The 21,493-nt window shown below is 42.4% G+C and overlaps 3 protein-coding genes across 8 annotated transcripts in view; 1 reads left to right on the top strand and 2 right to left on the bottom strand.

Moving 5' to 3' along the window:
- Window positions 1-13: 13 nt before the first annotated feature.
- Window positions 14-8,354, top strand: TXNL4B (thioredoxin like 4B). 6 transcript variants are annotated; one of them, XM_061172983.1, is made up of 4 exons: window positions 14-287; window positions 3,240-3,372; window positions 4,760-4,911; window positions 8,000-8,354. In XM_061172983.1, exons 2-4 carry the CDS (start codon window positions 3,241-3,243, stop codon window positions 8,232-8,234), a joined length of 519 nt encoding a protein of 172 aa, XP_061028966.1. In that variant the 5' UTR covers window positions 14-287; window position 3,240; the 3' UTR covers window positions 8,235-8,354. The 6 variants fall into 6 exon arrangements, with proteins under 6 accessions (XP_061028966.1, XP_061028963.1, XP_061028967.1 ...); XM_061172980.1 differs by having other exon boundaries at window positions 3,204-3,372; XM_061172984.1 differs by lacking the exon at window positions 14-287 and adding an exon at window positions 294-641.
- Window positions 8,355-10,153: 1,799 nt separating this feature from the next.
- LOC133077910 (haptoglobin-like) lies at window positions 10,154-14,863 on the bottom strand. The gene is made up of 5 exons (XM_061172702.1): window positions 14,786-14,863; window positions 13,330-13,412; window positions 12,927-13,025; window positions 11,992-12,066; window positions 10,154-11,072 (listed from the first exon to the last, which is right to left on the bottom strand). Exons 1-5 carry the CDS (start codon window positions 14,788-14,790, stop codon window positions 10,294-10,296), a joined length of 1,041 nt encoding a protein of 346 aa, XP_061028685.1. The 5' UTR covers window positions 14,791-14,863; the 3' UTR covers window positions 10,154-10,293.
- Window positions 14,864-14,890: 27 nt separating this feature from the next.
- The window catches only part of DHODH (dihydroorotate dehydrogenase (quinone)), a 29,509-nt gene continuing 22,906 nt past the window's right edge, over window positions 14,891-21,493 (bottom strand). The window contains exon 11 of the transcript XR_009697804.1: window positions 14,891-14,934. The gene's annotated coding sequence lies outside the window, so the exon portion shown is untranslated. The remainder of the gene's footprint in view (window positions 14,935-21,493) is intronic.

Below are 21,493 nucleotides of genomic sequence, written 5' to 3'. Positions count from 1 at the left end.
AGAGCCGGGGAAGGTGGGCGGTGACTAGAATAGCCTCTTCTGCTTATTTGAGCGGGGCCTAATGCGAGTTCATCACTGCGCCTGTGCGTTTTCTTTTTCCGTTTCCGTCCCCTTAAAGTGGTCCGCCACAGTTGCTAGGCAACTGTAGCCCGTGGGTTACTTTGTTTTGGGGTCGCCTCCGCCGTTGCGGAAGGAGGAAAGAGCCTCCCCAGTCGGCTTTTTGGAGAAAGGGTGGGGGTTGCCGACATCCCTGAAGTGGAGGAGAGGGAGCTGACGTGTACAAATAAGTAAGTATCGTTTTCCCTGGCAGTTGTGGGCCAGGAGTAGCCCAACCACTGGCATCATTAAAAGTATGTCGGACTTCCCTGGTGGCGCAGTGGTTAAGAATCTGCCAGGCAATGCAGGGGACAGGGGTTTAAGCCCTGGTCCGGGAAGATCCCACATGCGCAGAGCAACTAAGCCCGTGCGCCACAACTACTGAGCCTGCGCTCTAGAGCCCGTGCTCCGCAACAAAAGAAGCCACCACCCCAAGGAGAAGCCCACACACCGCAACGAAGAATAGACCCTGCTCGCCACAGTTAGAGAAAGCCCGCTCGCAGCAACGAAGACCCAACGCAGCCAAAAATAAATTTTAAAAAAAAGTATGTATGTCGGATATTTGGGGAAAATAAAGACGCGCACCCCAGTGTAAGTAAAAGTCACTCGTCTGTTCACACGCAGAGATAACCTTTGATGGTCTTTGGGGATATTCATTTCTAGTTATTTTTCTATGTGAATATGTACATGTGTATTATAGTTAGGTTTTGTGCAAAAGTGGGATCACACTTTATATACTGTTGTTTTATAACTTTTTTTTCTTTATCATGAGGATTTTTCATTATTCATCTCTAACCCGGTATATAATGACAGTGCTAGTACGTTGCAGTGGCTATACTATCATTTATTTCCTCAGTCCCCTACTGATGGCTATTTAGGTTGTTTGCAGTTTTTCACCGTTATAAATGTACATTGCTCTTTGTGCATATGTCTATTTATTTACTCGGAATAAATTCTCAGAAATGGAATTGTTGGTCAAAGAGTATTCAGGTTTCTTTCTAGAAAAGTTTTGCTTCTCTGCATTCCAGCAGGGACTCTGAATGCCTGCCCCTTCACTCACACTCTTGCCGTTATCATTTAATCTTTGCCAAATTAATGGATTTGAAAATATATCGTTTAACTTGCTTTCCTTTGCTTACTGGTAAAGCTTACCTTTCCCAGTATATTTGTCCATTTTTACCTCTTCTTTTGTGAATTTTCTGTTGGTATCATTTGCTGTGGACATTTTCTTAGCCCGTTGACAGCTTTGCTCTCCCACCACTTCCTCCTCTTTATCAGTAACTTACAGAAGTTGCTGTTTGTTTGAATTCTAGTGGTGGGACAGATCCATCTTCTCTCTGACTTTCCCTTTCGTCAGGAATTTGTTCTGCCACTCCGATTTGAAGAAGTCCTTTCTGGCAGTCATCTTCTCTATTTAAAGCATGACCTATTGGGACTTCCCTGGTGGCGCAGTGGTAAAGAATCCACCTGCCAATGCAGGGGACATGGGTTTGAGCCCTGGTCCGGGAAGATCCCACATGCCGCGGAGCAACTAAGCCCGTGCGCCACAACTACTGAGCCTGCACTCTAGAGCCCGCAAGCCACAACTGCTGGAGCCTGCACACCTAGAACACGTGCTCCGCAACAAGAGAAGCCACCGCAATGAGAAGCCCACGCACCGCAACGAAGAGTAGCCCCTGCTCACCTCAACTAGAGAAAGCCTGTGTGCAACAAGTGACCCAACACAGCCAAAAATTAATTAATTTAAAAAAATAAAATGTGACCTATTACTGGAACAATTTCACTTCCTATGTGAATTTTTAGTAATTCATATCTTAAAATGTGACTTGTCACCAAAAAAAGAGAGAGAAAGAAATCCTCCCTTTTCGTAGCATAAGACACATTTGGGACTGAATTCAAAATATTAAGTATCTCAATGGAGCCTCTCATGGATGGATCAAAAGTAAAGCTCCTTGATCATAGCGTTTCCCAATCATAAAAATAGGACTTGTTGCAGTAGAAGGAACACTGGACTAGAAATTGGATGGCGTGGATTCTAGTCCTTTTTTTTGTAGCTAGAAGTGTAACTATGAGCAAACTAGTCTGGAAATGAGAGGCCCCTTCTATCTCAGTATTTTACTGTTTGTTTTGTGTGTGTGTGTGTGGTTTTTACACACTCTTAATTGATCTGTTTGCCATGTGATGAGGTATACTCAGTAAGATATACACCAAGGATCTTTAAACCAGGACTCATAATAAAAATGTCCATCAATAAAAGACTGTTTAAAAAGGATGGAATGGGCATGAAATAGTATGGCACTGTGACAAAAAATGTGTGAGTTTTCTACACAGAGATATGTGATGGTCTTCCACCCTTCCTGCTTCTCTAGACTGCTCCGGGACAAGGAGGCTTGTTTGCCTCTGCAACTCGCCTGCCCTCTTTGTTCCAGGTGGAGTCAGCTAGTGGGAGCATTAGCAGATCAGAGAGAGGGTGGGAGGAGAGCATCTGCATCCCTTAACTGCAGGCTGACCTCTTATACAGCAGCCCTCTCCGTCCAGCAATCTCAGCCACACGGTTCTGGTAACTACTCCCTCCCATGGCTCCTTCTGGCCTGCGGGTGAGAACAGCGCCCTGTCCTGCTACTAGCCCAGGGTCCTGCACTACACCCTGCTGTTTTCCTATACGTTTCCTTAATGAAAGTCTTCAGATTTGAGGATGTCATCTCTTTCCTGCTGGAACACTGACTGAAAGAATACACTCTCTTTTGAGTAAAAAAGGGAGAAAACGTTGGAACATGTTTGTATTTTCTTGTGAATGCATAACAAGACTCTGGAAGATACATGAGAAACTAATGAAAGTTGTTACCTTGTAACTACTTACAGGGCACTGGGAACTAAGCCAGTTGAGGGGAGACAATATACCTTTCTATATTGTTTCTTTTTAACTGGTGGACTTACTTGCCACCAGTTTGTGCATTTAGTGTGTTCCTTTTTGTTGTTACTGTGTTGTATGAAACCTTTTTTCCTCTGGAAAAAAAATATGTATACACGTTACCTACTACAAAAATTAAAAATGTTTTAAAATTAGGACTCATGCACTTAATGTCTTTAAACATTTCAACTTTCAGGACTGACAGTGAGGATTGATATTTGGATTATTTCAGCATGAGCTTCCTGTTACCCAAGCTGAGTAGCAAAAAAGAAGTGGACCAGGCGATAAAAAGTACTGCAGAGAAGGTGCTGGTTCTCAGGTTCGGGAGAGACGAGGATCCTGTCTGTCTGCAACTAGATGATATTGTAAGTGAATTTTTTAAGTAAATGGGTTTTATTAAAAACCTGTACATTCTCACTTCCACATCTGCAAAATGAATGAAAGGGAGTAGGTAGGGCCCAGGGATATAGCTGTTCATTTGTTAGCACACTTTCACTAAGAGCCGATCGTGTGCCTGCCCTGAGCTGAACCCCCAAATCTGTGATTGTGCTGAATCTGCCCTGGAAGCCCTTCCCCAGTAGCAGCTGCCGAAGCTCAGTTTCACCAACAATTCAGTGGAAGACCAGGAACATTATTAACAAGAGTCTATGAACATTGTCTTACTCAATGCTCACAGCAGTGGGATAATTGCTATTACTGTTCCCAAGGGGGGAGGTGAATGCCAGGAAGGTCAGGTGACTTCCCACAGGCACAGCACCACTAAATTGCAGAGCTGGGATTTGAACTTTGTTTTCTCTGCCTGCAAATACGCTTTTCGAGTGTGCTGCCTCCAGTGTGTGCCTGATGATAATCTCTGATTTCACATCAAATCTTCACAGTCTGATGAGTAGGAAGGGGAGTATGGGACAGAGTAAGTTTATCCTTGTCTCTGTTTATTGTGGAGAGAGACTTACCCAGGACTAAGACCTCACCCACCATTTCTACTGCTGCCACCCTCAGTGTGGATACAGTGTAAGAAACCCCACTTCTGTGGTTAAAAATGAGTGTGTGATGTGTTAATCTGGGGGGAAGGGGCCACAGCATTTTACCCTCAACTACAGAGGGTGTGGAATATCACAGAGGTCAAGAGTATAGACTCTGAAGCCAAGCTGTCCGAGTTCAAATCCTAGCCTTACTGCGTACAGCCGTGTGACCAGGGGCATATTACCTGCCTGTACCTCGGTTTCCTCGTCTGTGAAATGGTGACTGTAGCAGTGCATACCTCATAGGAATGTTGTAAGGATTAAAGGAGCCAACAAGTGTAAAGCACTTAGAACACGTAGCACATAACAAGTGCCATGTAAGTGTTTGCTATTTTTATCATAATTATCATCTATGGGGAGATTGGAAGGAAGAGATGTGGGGGAATTCCATTGTCTGTAGTACATATTTCTGAGTTGTTTTGTTTTTTATTTAAGCGAGTATGGATTTTATAAATCCATAAAAAGTTTATAAAAACTTTTTACAATCAAAAATAGAAGAAAAAAAAAAAAGCAGAAATATACTCACACAATTTGCCTAGGGCCCTTTCATTACCCTGCCAACAGTGATTCAGACTCTGAATGATAAGGTTACACTGTGTCTAATGTGGAACTCATAGGTTCTTGGCCCAGGAATTTTTTTCAAACAGAAAATTCTGTTCCAGTAAAAAGGTTCACAGAAGAAACGTTGCTGCCCTCAAGTTGTAACCCACATCTCTCTCTTCATTTGCAGCTTTCTAAGACCTCTTCTGACTTAAGTAAAATGGCTGCTATATATCTGGTAGACGTGGACCAAACCCCAGTTTATACACACTATTTTGACATCAGTTATATTCCATCTACTGTGTTTTTCTTCAATGGGCAGCATATGAAAGTGGATTATGGGTAAGTTATATTGACGTGAAGTTATTATAGTCTTAAAAGATTCTTTTATCCAGGCAGTTTCAGTAGCTCACCTATTTGCATGTGATGGGGGCTTTGTGAGTCTTACGCTGGTACTGTTTCCTGAGTTGATGCACTCTCTAATTTTTTTATGTGGAACTTTGGTGCAAAATGAGAGTGTTTCCAGTATGAGTGGTGAATTTTAACTTACTAAGTGTGAGAGAATAGTACAGTTTGTGAAGCACTCGCCATCTTTCAGTGTAGAAAATACAGAACAGCTTTTTTAGAAGTTTCCCAGGAATTTTATTTAAAACAAAGTAAGTCATTTGTTCTTAACCTTTTGAAACTCATAGGCTGCATCTATAAAAGAAGTAATCCTTCAGCAAATTAAGACATGCTTTTCTCTTGCCAAGTTTCGTGTCTTCTTTCACTCAGAGAATTTTGAAGTCTTTCTTCGACAAAGTCTGTCAAGAATAAGTAACATGAGGGACTTCCCTGGTGGTCCAGTGGTTAAGGCTTCGCCTTGCAACGCAGGGGGTGCAGGTTCGATCCCTGGTCAGGGAGCTAAGATCCCATAAGCCTCGAGGCCAAAAAATCAAAACAAAACAGAAGCGATATTGCAACAAATTCAGTAAAGACTTTAAAAATGGTCCACATCAAAAAAAAAAATCTTAAAAAAAAAATAATAATAAGTAACATGAAATCTTTAACGCCTTCCTCTCCATCCAGTCGGCATCCCAATACTTATTAATTTTGAATGTATCCGTAATAATCCTATCATTTCTTACTGTGGTCAAGGAGTCCACTTGTCTAGATCTGTGTGCCTGCTTTGTCATCATTTATTTGAAAGTGTATTAAATATAATCTGTTTTAAGTGTTTTATAGCTATTTATTCTCCTAGAATACAGTTGATATATGTATTAGTTTGGTGAATATTTTCAGAGGGTGATTTATGATATTACTTACCACCTTAAAATGTGTACAATTTTTAACCCAGCAATTGCATTTCCAGGAATTTATCTGAAGGAAAATAGTCATGAAAGTGGCCAGAATTGGCTACATGGATGCTCATTCATCCCACCATTATTTAGAAAACAAAATACTTAGAAAGAAGCTAGATGTCCACAGAAGGATACTAGAAATTAATTTAATATGGTATGGGAGATGCATGTTTAATGACTTTGAAAGAAATATGTTATATATTCGTTGAAAAAAGCACTTTACAAGATAGTTTACATGATATGATTCCCGTGACTGTGAAAAAAAGAAATGCATACACACACACACACACACACACACACACACACACAAACACAAGCTTGAAAGGGTATATACCAAAATGTGGCCTCTGGCCTCATTTTTTTTTTTTCCTGAACTCTTTCTACAGTAAACATACTTGATACTTGAAAAGTAAAAAAAAAAAGGTAATATTGCACCTACCACTCAGAAGTATAAGTGACTAGAACTCAGAGACAGCGACAAGTTAATGGACTTTGCACAGTGTCTAGTCAACAACAGCAACAACAAACTAAGCCCATGCTAACACCCAGGGAATACTACTTGATGATGAGTTGAGAAGTGATTAAATAGGTTTTGAAGCAGAAGCTTTGCACCTGGTAGGGCTTACGTGCTCTCCCAGCGGCCCACAGCACTGGTTTTAGTCGTATATCAAATGGGCCCTGTAATCGCAAAGGGAAAATCAGTGTCAGGCTTTGTGTCTAAAGGCTCCCTGATCAGAAGAAAATAACAGAGCTGCTATTTATTTTGTTAATCCTGAAGGTCTGACAAGTAATTATGAAAAGTTTTGAGCGAGGTTGTTTCTCTCCTATGCTGTTTAGGTCTCCAGATCACACTAAGTTCGTGGGAAGTTTCAAAACCAAACAAGACTTCATAGATTTGATTGAAGTAATTTATCGAGGCGCAATGAGGGGAAAACTTATTGTTCAAAGTCCTATTGATCCCAAGAATATTCCCAAATATGACCTCCTCTATCAAGACATTTAGCACTTTCACTACTGTCAAAGTTGAAGAGACAGGCCCATCGTGAAACAGTGCCTGGCGCCAGCTGTGCTGTTTTTCTGGGGTCTTTCGGAAATGTGGTCAGCATCCCGGCGGAGAAGAGGTTTGACGTGTACAGAAAATACCGGCCCCCAAGTAAAAGACCACACTGGTGCTGTGACAATTGGGAATGCCCAAGTGTCTACTCCCTGCAGACCTCAGAGCAGTCAAGTCAGCCGTGGTCAATTTCCCCAGTGTGGTTATTTTAATTTCTCTTTATATTATAGTTTTCTTTATTCTTTAAGATAATACAGAATCCTTCTAAACCTTGGCTAGTACAATTTGATTTAACTATGTTTATTTGATACACAAGTAAAATAGAAAGTCAATTCCCATAAGAGCAAAAATACTTCTTTTCTACCCTATGTGTACACACCCACCCCTTCCATCTTCCTCAGCCTCGCCACTCCTCCACTCGTGTACTTATCTCGTGCTCACCTATTATTCCAGTTCTTTTGGAATAAATCATTCTTTACTGAGAGCAGGCAAGTTTGTTTTATCTTCGAGCCTTTCTGGCTCAGACTTTTAAAGGTATCCTGGCTTGCTCATTTTATCAGCTTTTCTATTATTAAGTTGCCCAAGAAGTGAAAACTTGAACCTTTACCATCCAGCACCCAATTTGAGCTAAACAAAGAATTAACTACCCTTAGTAAGTAAGAGCTGATCTCTCCCAGAGCTCCATCTCTTTCTGAGGAGAAAACTGTACTTCAAGGACTCAAGACTGGAAAGAGATCTCAGAATTGCTAGAAAGAAGTATCATGTTTATAGGACTTGCCTGTGTTAATAACTTTATGAAGAACTCTCCCAGGGTCCTCTGGCACAGTCTGCCACCACTTGGGCAAGTTCCTGCTCCTCTCAAAACCTCGGGGGGCTAAGGGTACTGACTTTCTAGAATAAGAGAATAGATGCAGAGCCAGAGGGCAGTGTGCCAGGCAGCACGTTACCTGCTTGGCAGCTTTTTGCCACCTTGATGACAGAAACCCAGTTCTGTGCAGGGCAGCACTGTCACTGCAAGTCTGTCCCCCTTTGCCAGGTGCTTCCTGCCCAAGCCTTCTCTGACAAATGTGGCATCGAAGGAAGGCTGCTGGGCACCTTTGTGGCCTTCATTGATAAAGGAGAGAGCCACTCCAGGAAGGAGACAACAAAACCCTTTCACCACCACCTCCGTCTTCTGGCCCCCACTTCCTGCTTTCATGGTGATCGTGCTGCATGGAACTGCACCAGCTGTCTTAGGACCACAAGGCAACCAGCACTGGGATGAAAAATGAACACGCTGAGAAGAACAGTGAAAAGAGCCTGGGTCCTTGATAACAATACTGAGCTACTGAGTGGACTCCAGACATGCCTCCCTTAAGACTTCTATGAAAGAATAAAATGTCTTCACTGCCTGTCACTGTTCATTGGATTTTCTGTCCCTCATAGCCTAAGTCACAGAGCACTTGAGGTGCGGGAAGTGCTCAGATAACAGCAAAACCTCAAAACTTTCATGCGTAAGATTCTCATATCTTCTCTCCTCCTGAGGGCTTTAGGGAATGTTTCTCTCAAGTCCTGGTTTGTGTTTTTGTTCCCATCTTGGCTGCTGTCCATTCCACAAGTATTTTTTAAGTACATACTGTGTGCCCCGTCCTGTGCCAGATGCTACATAAAGACAAATGACTCCTGGATGGAAGAAAGGCTGCTTAGAAGAGACAGTGCCTGAGCCTTAAAGGAGAGTAGGAGGTACTCGTGGAGAAAGGGGAGGGCTTTTCAGGAGAGGGCACCGGGGGAGGAAGGCCCAGGGGCTGGAGACGGCACGCGTGTTGAGAGGGCTCCACGGAGTCCAGTGTCACTGGAACCCGAGGGGGAGGCCAGGCGGGTGAGAGGTGCTGCTGGGAGGAAGGCAGAGGAGATAAGGGAACTGGGAAAATGCCAGAGGTTTTCTTCTGTGTTCCTCCTGAGGGGTGAGCAGGAGCCCCTTAATCAGATTGCTCTTCAAGAAAACTGGGATGGTTTATTCTTTAAGAAAACTTAGTGCTGAAGGTACGATTAGAAGAAATAGGTGCCTCCTGAGAGGCATCATTTCACGTGTTTGTATTATTTTTTAGTTTCTAGCGATTGTCTCTTCCACACGCTCTAGAATACAGGTCTAAGTCCTTCACTGGCCTACGAGCTGTAACCTGTCGAAAATTATTGATGGATCTGGAGAGTGCATGTGAGGAGAACGTCACAGGGAAGGGCAGAACCTAGTGAGGAATAGTGACATTTTAAGCCATGAGCAGGAGAGGCCCTGTTTTGGGATGACAGGACGGTATATTGGTGAAGGGCCAGCATACTGAATAAAGGCTTATCGCTCACTTAGAACTTTTCTTCTTCAGTTAGAAGAGCTTCATGTGCTGGGTTCTAGAACCTTTTTTCTGGGAAACCCTTAATAACGAGACCCTTATCTTTGTGAAATGAAAGACTCAGATGGCTTGCGTTTGACTCCTGGTAAAGGGTAGGTTTCTTCCAAGTGGGAAAAGCAGCCCCTACTAAGGAAGAGACGTCTAACTTTACCCGGGCCCAGAATGTTATTACTGATGGGCACTTTAGAGATCGTCTGGGTTAAGCCCCCTCATAGGAGAGACCAGAGGACTGATGGGCAGGGAGCTTAAGGAACTTGGCAGATTTGTCGTCGAGCTGTGATTTGGACCCAGCAAGTCCAGAAATCCTGCCTTTATACCATCTTACTTTGCCACCTGAAGCACTGGTGTGTTGGAGCACAAACAACAAAGAACTGTCTGTGTTAAAGCCCTTGTTTTCATGCCACTTGGAGCTAGCGTCTTCCTCACCAGCCTCCACTCTTTCTCCTCCTTTACTCTGAAGAAGCAAAAGGATGCGGTGAAAAGAGCTCGGGATTTGTATTTAGACAGACCTAGGTTCAAGGTTCAGCTTCACTATTTGATAGCTGTGTAACCTTAAGCAAATCACTTAACTTCTCTGAGTCTCTATTTCCTTGTCTGTAAAACAAGGATAACAGTGACCTCTGAGGCCTGCCATTGGATAGGCACTCATTCAGTGGTCATGAGCCCCGCAGTGGGGCAGTTTAGGGATTTTCAGTTGCCCTGGGGGTTTTTCTGCCACACTCCCAGTAAACTCTAGAGCAGTTGGCTGCTGCCGTACTACAAATGAGAGAATTTTAAAAGGCCCAAGGCTAAAAACAGCACAGCAATGAGTCAAAGGAAGCTCTTTATTGATCGACTCAGCAATGCAGGGCTGAAACCCATCAGCTTCATACCACGTTTTTGTCCCCTCTGCTTCTGTCCAGTTTTCCCTCGGCCTTTCAGGCAAAGGCTTCCAGCCAGCCTTGCATTAGTTGTCAGCTATGGTTTTCTGAACCCAGTCCAGAATGGAGGACACCTTCACATACACACCATACTCGGCAGTAGCACAGCTCTTGTCAAAGCTCAGGATCCCAGCCGCATACCAGGTGTCGTCAGCCTTATCGTGAATGGCAAAGGCGCTGCCGGCATCGCCATAGCAGGTGTCTTCCTGATGCTTGGACAAGCCAGCACAGAAGGTGTGCTCGTTCAGTATCGGCTGCACCCCCACAGGGCTCTTTGGTGTCTTCTTTTCGGGTACTGTGCTGCCTTCGTAGTGCTTTACACACGTGTCTTGGTCAGCCACTGGCAGCATGATGTACTTCAGATGCTCAGTAAAAATGAAGTTGGCATTTCGCCCCCAGCCAGACACATAACCCACACGCCCCACTTCCACATAATCTTTTGAAGGTAGGCAGATGGGCATTACTGTCTCATCAGTGGGCACCTTCTCTCTGAGTTTGATGAGCCCAATGTCTACCTCGGAGTAGTCAGGGTGGAGAAGAACCTTCTCAATCTCCACAAGCTGCTTTCTCCCCACATAGAGTCTTAAAGTAGGAGCAATGTCTTTTGCTTTTGTTTTATTGTCATGACCCAAGAAGAGATTTTTAGCCGTGGTCAGCAACCATTGTTCATTGATCAGCGTGGCCCCTGAGGTGAGATTATTGTGGGAGACCATCTTAGCCTGCCAGGGAAAGCTGCCTTTGGCATCCAGTGAGCCACCAATGATCCTTTGCACCTGAACCACTGGATGCTTGGGCTTTCCGCATGCTGTTGAGGAGAGTAAGAAAATTATGAGCAGAATGTGACCATCTCCCAGTCTTTCCCAGGGAAGGATAAAATGATCGACTCTTGCTGCTGTCTGAACGATCACTGTTCATTTCTTCAGAGCTAGAAATGTTTACATGCTTTGCCCTTACCTTCTGCTCCTCTTGTTCCCAGTGTTTACAGTTTAAAATGATTCTTTTTTTTTTTTTTTTAATGTTTACGTCACTAAAGCAGAGTTCTATTTCCTGCTTTTCTAACTCACAAAGAAACAAGTAGCCCTGAAGTTTTCAAACTCTGGCTGCTGAACTCTCTGTATATTTAAACAGTCTATCACAGCAAGATGTCCACAGTTCCCTTGAATTCATTGTAAGGACAGGGAGCTACCATGATTCATTCTCTCTGAATAAAGAGGGATGTGATATTGTATTTAATAACAGGCAGGTCAGCAGTTCCGCATCCCTGGTAGCAGAAGAGGGTAGGCAAGATCCTCGTGTTCCAAGAGGTTAAGGAGAGAGCATCAGCTCTTCCTAGTAACAACGGAGTCCTAACCCACCTCCAGCCTCTTGTATCATATTCCCACGGATTAAGGTTTTGTTATGCCCTCCCTTGACCTGTTCTTCTGGAGCTTGCTTTACCCTTGGCCCAGGGCTCTCTAGGTGGGCTATATGTACACACAGAGTTTCCTGATCCTCTGTGGGCAGTGTAGACAGTGGATTCAGTCAATGCCCCACAGGCCAAATGAACAAATCCTTAGTGAACTTTATGGGGAAGTATTACCTGCCTGTGCACTTCTCTGCCCAGCCACCTGCCCAGAGGGAACCACACAGGGAGGATGTGCCTCTAGGACATTTCAATCCCTGCTGGCGCACCAACCCCTCAATACCCACTTTCCATCTGCTTCCCAGGACCCATGATTTCCTACCTGCTTCACATTCAGGGAGTTGCTCTCCAAGGTCCTTATTTAGCCACTGCTTCTCCCTGTTTAAGGTGTACACTCCTGAAACAAAAAAAAAATGAGCCAAAAGGGAAATTGTATCTGGACCTGGCGTGGGGAGAGAAGGTATTTAAAGAGCAGAGTCAGAGAAGCAGGAAGGGGGAGGGCAGGGGAGGAGGAGGAAGGGAGGAGCGCTGTGCTAGAAGCTAAGCGCTGGGGCCACAGTGAAGCCCAGCGGGGCAGAACAACGGTCAAGGTGACCGTGGTGACCATAGTGATCGTGGCAAGGCGGTACGGGGTCGGAATTGGGGTTCAAATCCTGACTCTCCCTATTACAGGCTACCTGAACTTGGGCAAATTACTCAACCTTTCTGTGCTTCAGTTTCAGCAGCAACAAAGTGAGAGTAATAACAGTATCTCTTGGGAATCCCCTGGCGGTCCAGTGGTTAGGACTCTGTACTTCCAATGCAAGGAGCAGGGTTCGATCGCTGGTCGGGGAACTAAGGTCCCACAAGCAGTGCAGGGCAACCAAAATAAATAATAGTATCTTTGCGGAGGGGTGTTGTGAGGACCTAGTGAGCAAGTCCGTGTAGAGCACTTAGAACAGTTCCAGGAGTGCAGTGTTCACTAGGTAAGGGCTCCCTGTCGTCATCACCGTCACCGTCATTTTGTCGACGTAGACGTCACTCTGAGAGGGTAGGCTACATGGCATCACCTCCCTCCCCTTAACAAAGGAGAAAACTTGAGGCTGAGAAAAGTTAATTTGCCCAAAAGGCCACAGCTACCAGTGACAAAACCCTTGTTAGAATCTCAATCGCCCGGCTCCAGAGAACACGGGCACTCTCTGGACAGTCACCCTGGCTCCACTCCTTGTGGAAATGGTGGGACGGAGGAGGGCCCAGAGACATTCGTCCCGGCCTTACCATCGCCAGCGCGTAGTTTGTAGTGGGTTTTACACCGATAGCGAACCAAGTGTTCCAGGTAGCCATTGGCAATCTCGGGGGGCTTTAAGCAGCTGTCATCTGCGAAGAAAAACAGGAAGAGAAGGTTCGTAGTCAGAAGCTGCCCCTAGAGACCCAAAAAGTCAGAGGAGAAGAAGCTGCTTTGCACATCAATCTCCCTCCACCCCAAATGGAAACCCTGGGGAGGGCAATCTCCCCTTATTTCTGGCCGGCTCCCCAATTTTCTTCATGATACTGAAAGACCAGAGATTAGGATGAGAAGGAGCAATTGGCTGTTCCCCAAGAGCGGGTGCAGGTCTGATGGGGTGAAAGTGGATGCAGCACTGCTGGGAGGTACAGCTCTTGTCCAAACACAGAGACCTACCTGTGGCAGTTGTGGTCTCATTGCTGATTCCCACTGCGAAAAGCTGCCAGCAGACCAGGAGGGCAACAACAGCTTGCAGGGCGCTGCAGAGAAGACGGAAAGGAGCACACAGCTCATCTCCCCGCTTCACCACACACACACACACACACACACACACACACACCCCTCCCATTAGGCGCGCGCACACACACACACACACACACACACACACACACACACACACCCCCCTCCCATTAGGCAGCCAGAAAAAATAGATATGGAAGTGCTAGGACCTAGAAGCCCTTCACCCACCCACATGCATAGTTTAGCAGCTTCCCAGTCACCCAGGTTCCAGCATGTTCTGTGCTGCTAGGAATTCTACAGAAGCTTCAGAGAAGAACAACCAAGATAGGAAGGCACATGGGGATTGGGCCTCAGTTTCTGGCAGCATTCAGGAAACATTAAATTGTTAATATATGAGCTCTGCAGCAGAGAGAAATCTCACTTGGGCACCCTAAGGTGCTGGGCTACAAGGATACTGCCAATGAAATGTGGATAACTGGAAGATGGGGAAGTGGGGATTTATTATGCTCTTCTCTCTACTTTTTGAAATTTTCCATAATAAGAGGTTTTTTTAAATATATAATTTAAAACACTGATATAGTTTTTTCTATTACTTTATAATTTGACTTCAGGAAATGGTATAGCAAACCCCAGGATTCCAGGTTACCTGGAAGATAACTGGCTCCCTGAAAGGTCGACTGTGCACGTGGGCATCAATGCACAGGCCATACTCACCAGTTAACCATCTCCCTGAAAGATGTCAGCTACTCAAATATTGCTTGGTTAAGTTTCTAGTCTCGTTACTTCAACATTTCAAAAAAATTTTTTTATTTTGTTCAAATCTGAGTGCCTGAATTGTGTCACTCAAATGTGTCACTATTGATCTTTCTTATTATACATTTTTAAAAAGAAAAAAAAAATCTGCTAATAGGCATATTCAAAATGCCAGGGGGAATTCCCTGGTGGTCCAGTGGTTAGGACTCAGCACTCTCATTGCCAAGGGCCCAGGTTCAATCCCTGGTTGGGGAACTAAGATCCCACAAGCCATGTGGCATGGCCCAAAAAAGAAAAAAATGCCAGGAAGCCTACCACAGGAGCTGCTGGCATCCCCCGTGAAGGTGAAAACTTCATAACCTCGAGGAAGAAGCTATTCCTTAGAGAAAGTCACGTCTCATGGGAAAGACAGCACCGTCTGAAAGCATTACCCTTTATGGACACGGAAAAGCAGAGGATTTAACACAGAAAACACTTTATTCACTATAATTTAGCCCATTTGCCTTATTCCTTTGTTATATTTTTGCATCTCTCCTGTAGGCCTCTCCTGTACCTGGGCTGTCATGTAGATAAAAGATATATACAAAGAAGGATGAAATAATCCAGAGAAAGGGGGGACAGGGCTGAACTGTGGACTCACCTCATCTTTGGTGTGTCTGCCTCTGGAAGAGCAGTGCTGTGGGGCACCTTCTGATGCTTTTATGCCTCCGGTATCTCACTCCACCCCCTTCTCGATTTCATAATCCCTGTGTCTACACGCTTTGGCCTTGCTAAGGTCACTCGCATTTTCTGGTAACAAAGCCACAAAAAACATGTCTGTTAAGAGTCGAGCTCTTGCTTCACGCTTGAGTTTCCCCTGGTGTTCTTCATGCTTGAGCCAAAGAAACCTGGCCACGTCATGACCCCATGTAGCTGCCAAAGTGTTTCCCGAAATCAACCACTGTGCAGGACTGGGGGAGGAACCGTCAATCTGTGTCTCTTTGTTTTGGATGATTTTCAGCACTGAACAGAGCCTTTCTTGGGGTTATTTCAGATCCCTTAGAGACACTCCTGCAACCCGGCTGAGATAGGGCTCTAAAGTAAGCATGTCCTTTTCAGAATCATTTTCCCCACTCTGTGTTGCCATCTCCTTATTGCTGCAAAGCTCTCCAACCTGAAATCAGTAAAATGTATTTATTGTATCTTCTCTGATCTCTTTTTCCAAGAAATCACACAAAATTGTTAAAGCTATAGTGTAGACGCAAACTATACTCAATGGCAGTGGTTATCGTGGTTTTATAGTCCAGTGATCAGTCCAAATAGGCAGGTGAGAAAAATAGATGTGCTTTAGTCAGATGTCTGCAGCTGTGTATCCCAAGTACTGTTCAACTGAAATTTAATAACAACTCAATTCATTTATAAAAAGCCAGTGGTTCTTAAATTAGAGTGTGCAGAAGAATCCCTTTGGGATATTTAAGGTGGCACTGATGTAATAGCAAAATAACTGGAAACAGCACAAATGTCTATCAATAGGAGAATGGCTAAATAATGTTGGTATATTTGTATAACAGGACATTATACAGCCATGAGAATGAATGAACTATGAAAGAACATGGATAGTGTTATAAACATAATTTTTAAAGACAACTTCAAGTTTCAGGAGATTATATTAAGAATGATACCACTTTTATAGAGCTCAAAATCAGGCAAACTCAGTAATGGATTCTAAGATATGACACCAAAATCACAAGCAATAAAAGGAAAAATGGATAAATTGAGCTTCACCAAAATTAAAAACTTCTGTGCATCAAAGGATAATATCAAGAAAGTGAAAAGATAATCTATGAATAGGAGAAAATATTTATAAATCATATATCTGATAAGGATTTAATATCCAGAATATATAAAGAACTCTTACAGCAACAAAATAAAAAACAAACAACCCAATTAAACATGGGCAAATGATGTGAATAAACATTTTTCCAAAGAAGATATACAAAAATGGTCAACAAGTACATGAAAAGATGATCAACATTGCTGGAAAATGTCATTAGGGAAATGCAAGTCAAAACCGCAAGACATCACCTTACACCTGCAAGTATGACTACAATTACAAGAAAAAAAAATATAATAAGTCTTGGCAAGGATGTGGAGAAATTGGAACTCCCATACATTGCCGGTGGGAATGTAAAATGGAGTAGTATCTGCAAAACGGTATGATGGTTCCTCAAAAAGCTAAACTAGAATTGCCATATGACCCAGCAATTCCGCTTCTAGGTATTTAACCCAAAATAATTGAAAAGGGACTCAAACAGATTCTTTTTTGTAAAAAATAAATTTATTTATTTATTTTTGGCTGTGTTGGGTCTTCGTTGCTGCAAGTGCGGGCTTTCTCTAGTTGTGGCGAGCGGGGGCTACTCTTCGTTGCGGTGCATGGGCTTCTCATTGCAGTGGCTTCTCTTGTTGCAGAGCATGGGCTCAGTAGTTGTGGCGCACAGGCTTAGTTGCTCCACAGCATGTGGGATCTTCCTGGACCAGGGCTCAAACCCGTGTCCCCTGCATTGGCAGGTGGATTCTTAACCCCTGTGCCACCAGGGAAGTCCTCAAGCAGATTCTTGTACACTGATGTTCATTGCAGCATTATTCACAATATCCAAAGGTAGAAACAACCCAAATGTCCTTCAACAGATTAGTGGATAGATATACATACAGTGGAATATTATTCACCTATAAGAAGTTCTGATACATGCTGCAACATGAAACTTTGAAAACATTATGCTAAGTGAAAGAAACCAGAAACAAAGAGACAAATATTATGTGGTTCCACTTGTATGAAATGTTTAGACAGAAAGTAGAATAGAGGCTCCCTGGGGCCGGGGGAAGGGAGGAAAGGGGAGTTATTGCTTAATTGGTACAGAGTTTCTGCTTGGAATGATGAAAAAGTTTTGCAAACAGTGGTGATGGTTGCACAATGTTGCAAATATAATTAATGCCACTGAGTTGTATACTTTAAAATTGTTAAAATCAGAAATTTCATGTTATATATATTTTATCACAATAAAAAAGTTCAAAAAAAATAAACTTTTTCTTAGCCAAAGAAAACTTTTTAAAAACAAACAAGACTGAACAATATAATGTATAGGCATAGATGCCAAGAAGACAAAAACTTTATTTTTTAAAATTTTAATAGAACGGAAAACACAAAATATAAAATGTTACCTCTCATAGGGAGGCAGAAGGAAGGCATAAGAGAGAAGCACATAGGTAAATATAAACATAATAAATTATTGTTAATGATCCAACTTTTGGGCTGGGTAATAGGTTCATGAAAGTACACTTTATTGTGCTTTATTTTTAAAAAGACATATCACACATACACATATACATGTCACATATAATATTTATAGGTATCAAATAACATTTAAAAATATGAAGGAGGGGGAAATCACGTGATAGATTTATTAAGAAGCCAAACCCAGGCCCCTCCTTCCAGAGATTTTGATTCGATGGGTCTGAGCAGGGTCTACAAATCTGCGTTTTAAATGGCCATAACTTCTCCCAGCCCCGTATGCACGCTACTGTGCGACGGTGCAGCTCCATGGTCCTATGAAATGGAGGGGGAGGCTTTCTCTTTGGGCTGCAGCTACCCCTACTAAGGGATCTAAAATGAAACATTTCTGGGGACATCTCTGGTGGCACAGTGGTTAAGACTCCGCACTCCCAATGCAGGGAGCCAGGGTTCAATCCCTGGTCAGGGAACTAGATCCCACATGCATGCTGCAACTAAGAGTTCGTATGCCACAACTAAGGAGCCCGCAAGCCGCAACTAAGACCCAGCGCAACTAAATAAATAACTTTTTAAAAATAAAATAAAATGAAACATTTCTGACCACCACTACAGAATAAAAATTCAGGTGCACAAAAATTTGCATTTCTCTTTCCAGCAAAACCTGAACTCTATTACACCAACCCCTGCTCTTGGGCAACGAGGGAAATTTACAGCCTCCCTGCCCTGGGCATCATTTATTAGCTTGACAATAAAAAGTGTCCAGCCCAAAGGCCTTCGCTCTTAATTGGGAATTACGATGGGTCAAGATGAGGAGATGGAAAGCGAGAAGCCTCCGTGTAGCCGGCCATAGGAAGTAGTGAATACATTTTATAGGGAGAACAGAAAGCAGAAAAGTTTAAAAGATCAATAAGTCAGGACAGCAATTAGTGGAGGAGCTCAAAGGGCAAAGTTTTGACTTTGGAAGAAAAAATTATTTTTAAAAGTTTGTTCCGCCAATATGGAAGTCTTGAAATTTTGTAAGCTACAGAAAAATAAAAATAAGAAAAAGTCCTCCCATTATTTCACCACCCCAAGACCCAAGACAGCCAGTAACTAACCACTATTAACACTTTAGTGTCACTTCCTTCCAGGCTTTTCTCTGTACACATTTTTACATGGTTTTGATAATTCTTTATACAGAAATTTTGCATGGTCTGCCTTTTTCACCCAATGTTATAGGCATTTTCCATCTTGCAGCAAATCTCTTTAAACCATTTTTAATGCCATATTATATTTCTAACTTAAATATCCCCTCATTGTTGCAAATTTAAGGTGATTCTAATTTGTCTTTTATGAATATCTTATATAAACTCAGGGAAGTGAGGTAGGAGGCCAGGCTCACTTTATTCCATATGGATATACAATTGATTCCGGCATCATTTACTAAAAATCTTAAGTGTTTAGCTTGATGAATCTTTATATAACTCCTGTGTAATCAACACTCAGATCAAGATTTAGAATATTTCCAGCCCCCAAGAAGCCTGCTTTGGGTTCCTTCCAGTCAACACCCAACCCCCAAAAAGCAACCATTGTTCTGACTTCTCTATCTTGATAGAATAAGTTTGCCTGTTCTTGAACTTCATATAAGTAAAAGCAAATAGTAGTCATTCTTTGTTTCTGGCTTCTTTTGCCCATCATTATGTATGTGAGAATCATCCATGTTGTCATATTAGTTTACTTCTTTTTTTTTCTTTCATTGCTGAGAAGTATTCCACTGTATGAATAAACGACAATTGATTTATCCATTCTCCTGTTTATGGATGTTTGAACTTATTCCAGTTCAGGGCTATTATAAATAAAGCTGCTTTGAACATTCTTGCATGTCTTTTGGTGGATGCATGCACTCATTTCTCTTGGATAAATACTTTGTTGTGTCAACGGTAGGCATATATTTAGCTTTGATAGATACTACCAAATGGTTCTCCAATATACACTCCCAGCAGCAATATGGCAAAGTTCCAGTTGATCCATATCCTCGCCAATGCATTATAATTTTAGCCATTCTGGTGCATATGCAGTAAAATATAATAATGACTTTATTTGCATTTCCCAGACATCAAATGATATGTGGAGCACTTTTTATATCCTGTTGGTCCATTTAGATATTCTCTCTATGAAATGTCTTTTCCTTGTTGATTTGTTAGGAGCTGGGTTTTTTTGTTTTTTTTTTAAAGATACTTTGAACACTAATCTTTTGTTAGGTAAATTTATTGTCAACATCTCACATTCTAAGGCTTGTCTTTCACTCTCTTAATCGTGTATTTTGATGAACAGAAGTACAGTATTTTTTTTTTAATTTATTTATTTTATTTATTTTTTAGTTTTGGCTGCGTTGGGTCTTCGTTGCTGCACATGGGCTTTCTCTAGTTGCAGCGAGCGGGGGCTACTCTTCGTTGCGGTGCGTGGGCTTCTCATTGCTGTGGCTTCTCTTGTTGTGGAGCACAGGCTCTAGGCGCGCAGGCTTCAGTTGTGGTGCACGGGCCTAGTTGCTCCACGGCATGTGGGATCTTCCTGGACCAGGGCTCGAATCCATGTCCCCTGCGTTGACAGGCTGATTCTTAACCACTGCGCCAGCAGGGAAGCCCCGAATTACAGTAGTTCTGAATTTTAATGTCCTAATTTATCAGCTTTTTAAATTTTATGGTTAGTGTTTTTTGTCCTGATTAAGAAATCTTTGCCTATAAGATTATGACAACATTCTCTTAAATTTTATTCTAGAAGTCTATCTTCACATTTAGGTCTATGATCCATATCGAATTAATGTTCATGTATGATGTGAGATAAAAGTTCAGGTTCATTTTTTTCCATATAGATAAGCAATTGCTCCAGTACCATTTACTATAATGATCATCCTTTGCTCCTAATTTGCAGTGGTATCTTTGTTAGAAGTTAAATGACCATATATGTGTTGGTCTCTTTCTGTGTTTTTTATTCTGTTCCATGAATCTATTTGTTTAATCTTAGGCCAATGCCACAGTCTTAATAAGGAGTAGTTAATAGTAAATCTTGCTATCTGGTATTTCAGGTGTTCCAAATATATTCTTCTTCCTCAAGATTGGTCTGACTGACTACTCTAGGTCCTTTGCATTTCGTCCTCATATAAATTTTATTTTTTAATTAATTTTTATTGGACTATAGTTGATTTACAATGTTGTGTTATTTTCTGCTGTACAGCAAAGTGAATCAGTTATACATATACATATATCCACTCTTTTTTAGATTCTTTTCCCATATAGGCCATTACAGAGTATTGAGTAGAGTTCCCTGTGCTATACAGTAGGTCCTTATTAGTTATCTATTTTATATATAGTAGTGTGTATATTTCAGTCCCAATCTCCTAATTCATCCCTCCCCCCCCTTACCCCCTGGTAACCATAAGTTTGTTTTATACATCTGTAACTCTATTTTTATCTTGTAGGTAAGTTCATTTGTACCCTTTTTTTTAAACTTTTTTTTTTTTTAATTTACTTATTTATTTATTTATTTTTGGCTGTGTTGGGTCTTCGTTTCTGTGCGAGGGCTTTCTCTAGTTGTGGCAAGCGGGGGCCACTCTTCATCGCGGTGCGCGGGCCTCTCACTATCGTGGCCTCTCTTGTTGAGGAGCACAGGCTCCAGACGCGCAGGCTCAGTAGTTGTGGCTCACGGGCCCAGTTGCTCCGCGGCATGTGGGATCCTCCCAGACCAGGGCTCGAACCCGTGTCCCCTGCATTAGCAGGCAGATTCTCAACCACTGTACCACCAGGGAAGCCCTGTACCCTTTTTTTTAGATTCCACATATAAGCAATATCATATGATATTTGTCTTTCTCTGTCTGACTTATTTCACTTAGTATGACAATCTCTAGGTCCATCCATGTTGCTGCAAATGGCATTATTTCTTTTTTTATGACCGAGTAATATTCCATTGTGTGTGTGTGTGTGTGTGTGTGTATGTGTGTGTATATATATATAGAGACATATATATATGTCTATATATATGTCTATATATGTATATACACCACATCTTCTTTATCCATTCCTCTGTTGATGGACATTTAGGTTG

Source organism: Eubalaena glacialis, chromosome 18, assembly GCF_028564815.1.
Source record: "Eubalaena glacialis isolate mEubGla1 chromosome 18, mEubGla1.1.hap2.+ XY, whole genome shotgun sequence".
In the NCBI taxonomy this organism is placed as follows: Eukaryota; Metazoa; Chordata; class Mammalia; order Artiodactyla; family Balaenidae; genus Eubalaena; species Eubalaena glacialis.
The sequence above is the reverse complement of the archived record's forward strand: the minus strand, read 5'-3'. Positions and strand labels throughout refer to the sequence as shown.

Excerpts from the sequence above, each read along its gene's own strand:
- TXNL4B (XM_061172983.1), top strand. The coding sequence starts at position 3,241 with ATGAGCTTCCTGTTACCCAAGCTGAGTAGCAAAAAAGAAGTGGACCAG. Across the intron at positions 3,373-4,759 it reads GTCTGCAACTAGATGATATT|CTTTCTAAGACCTCTTCTGA; the intron begins GTAAGTGAATTT and ends CTTCATTTGCAG. Across the intron at positions 4,912-7,999 it reads CATATGAAAGTGGATTATGG|GTGCTTCCTGCCCAAGCCTT; the intron begins GTAAGTTATATT and ends CCCCTTTGCCAG.
- LOC133077910 (XM_061172702.1), bottom strand. Across the intron at positions 13,026-13,329 it reads TGAGACCACAACTGCCACAG|ATGACAGCTGCTTAAAGCCC; the intron begins GTAGGTCTCTGT and ends TTTTCTTCGCAG. Across the intron at positions 12,067-12,926 it reads CAAACTACGCGCTGGCGATG|GAGTGTACACCTTAAACAGG; the intron begins GTAAGGCCGGGA and ends TTTTTGTTTCAG.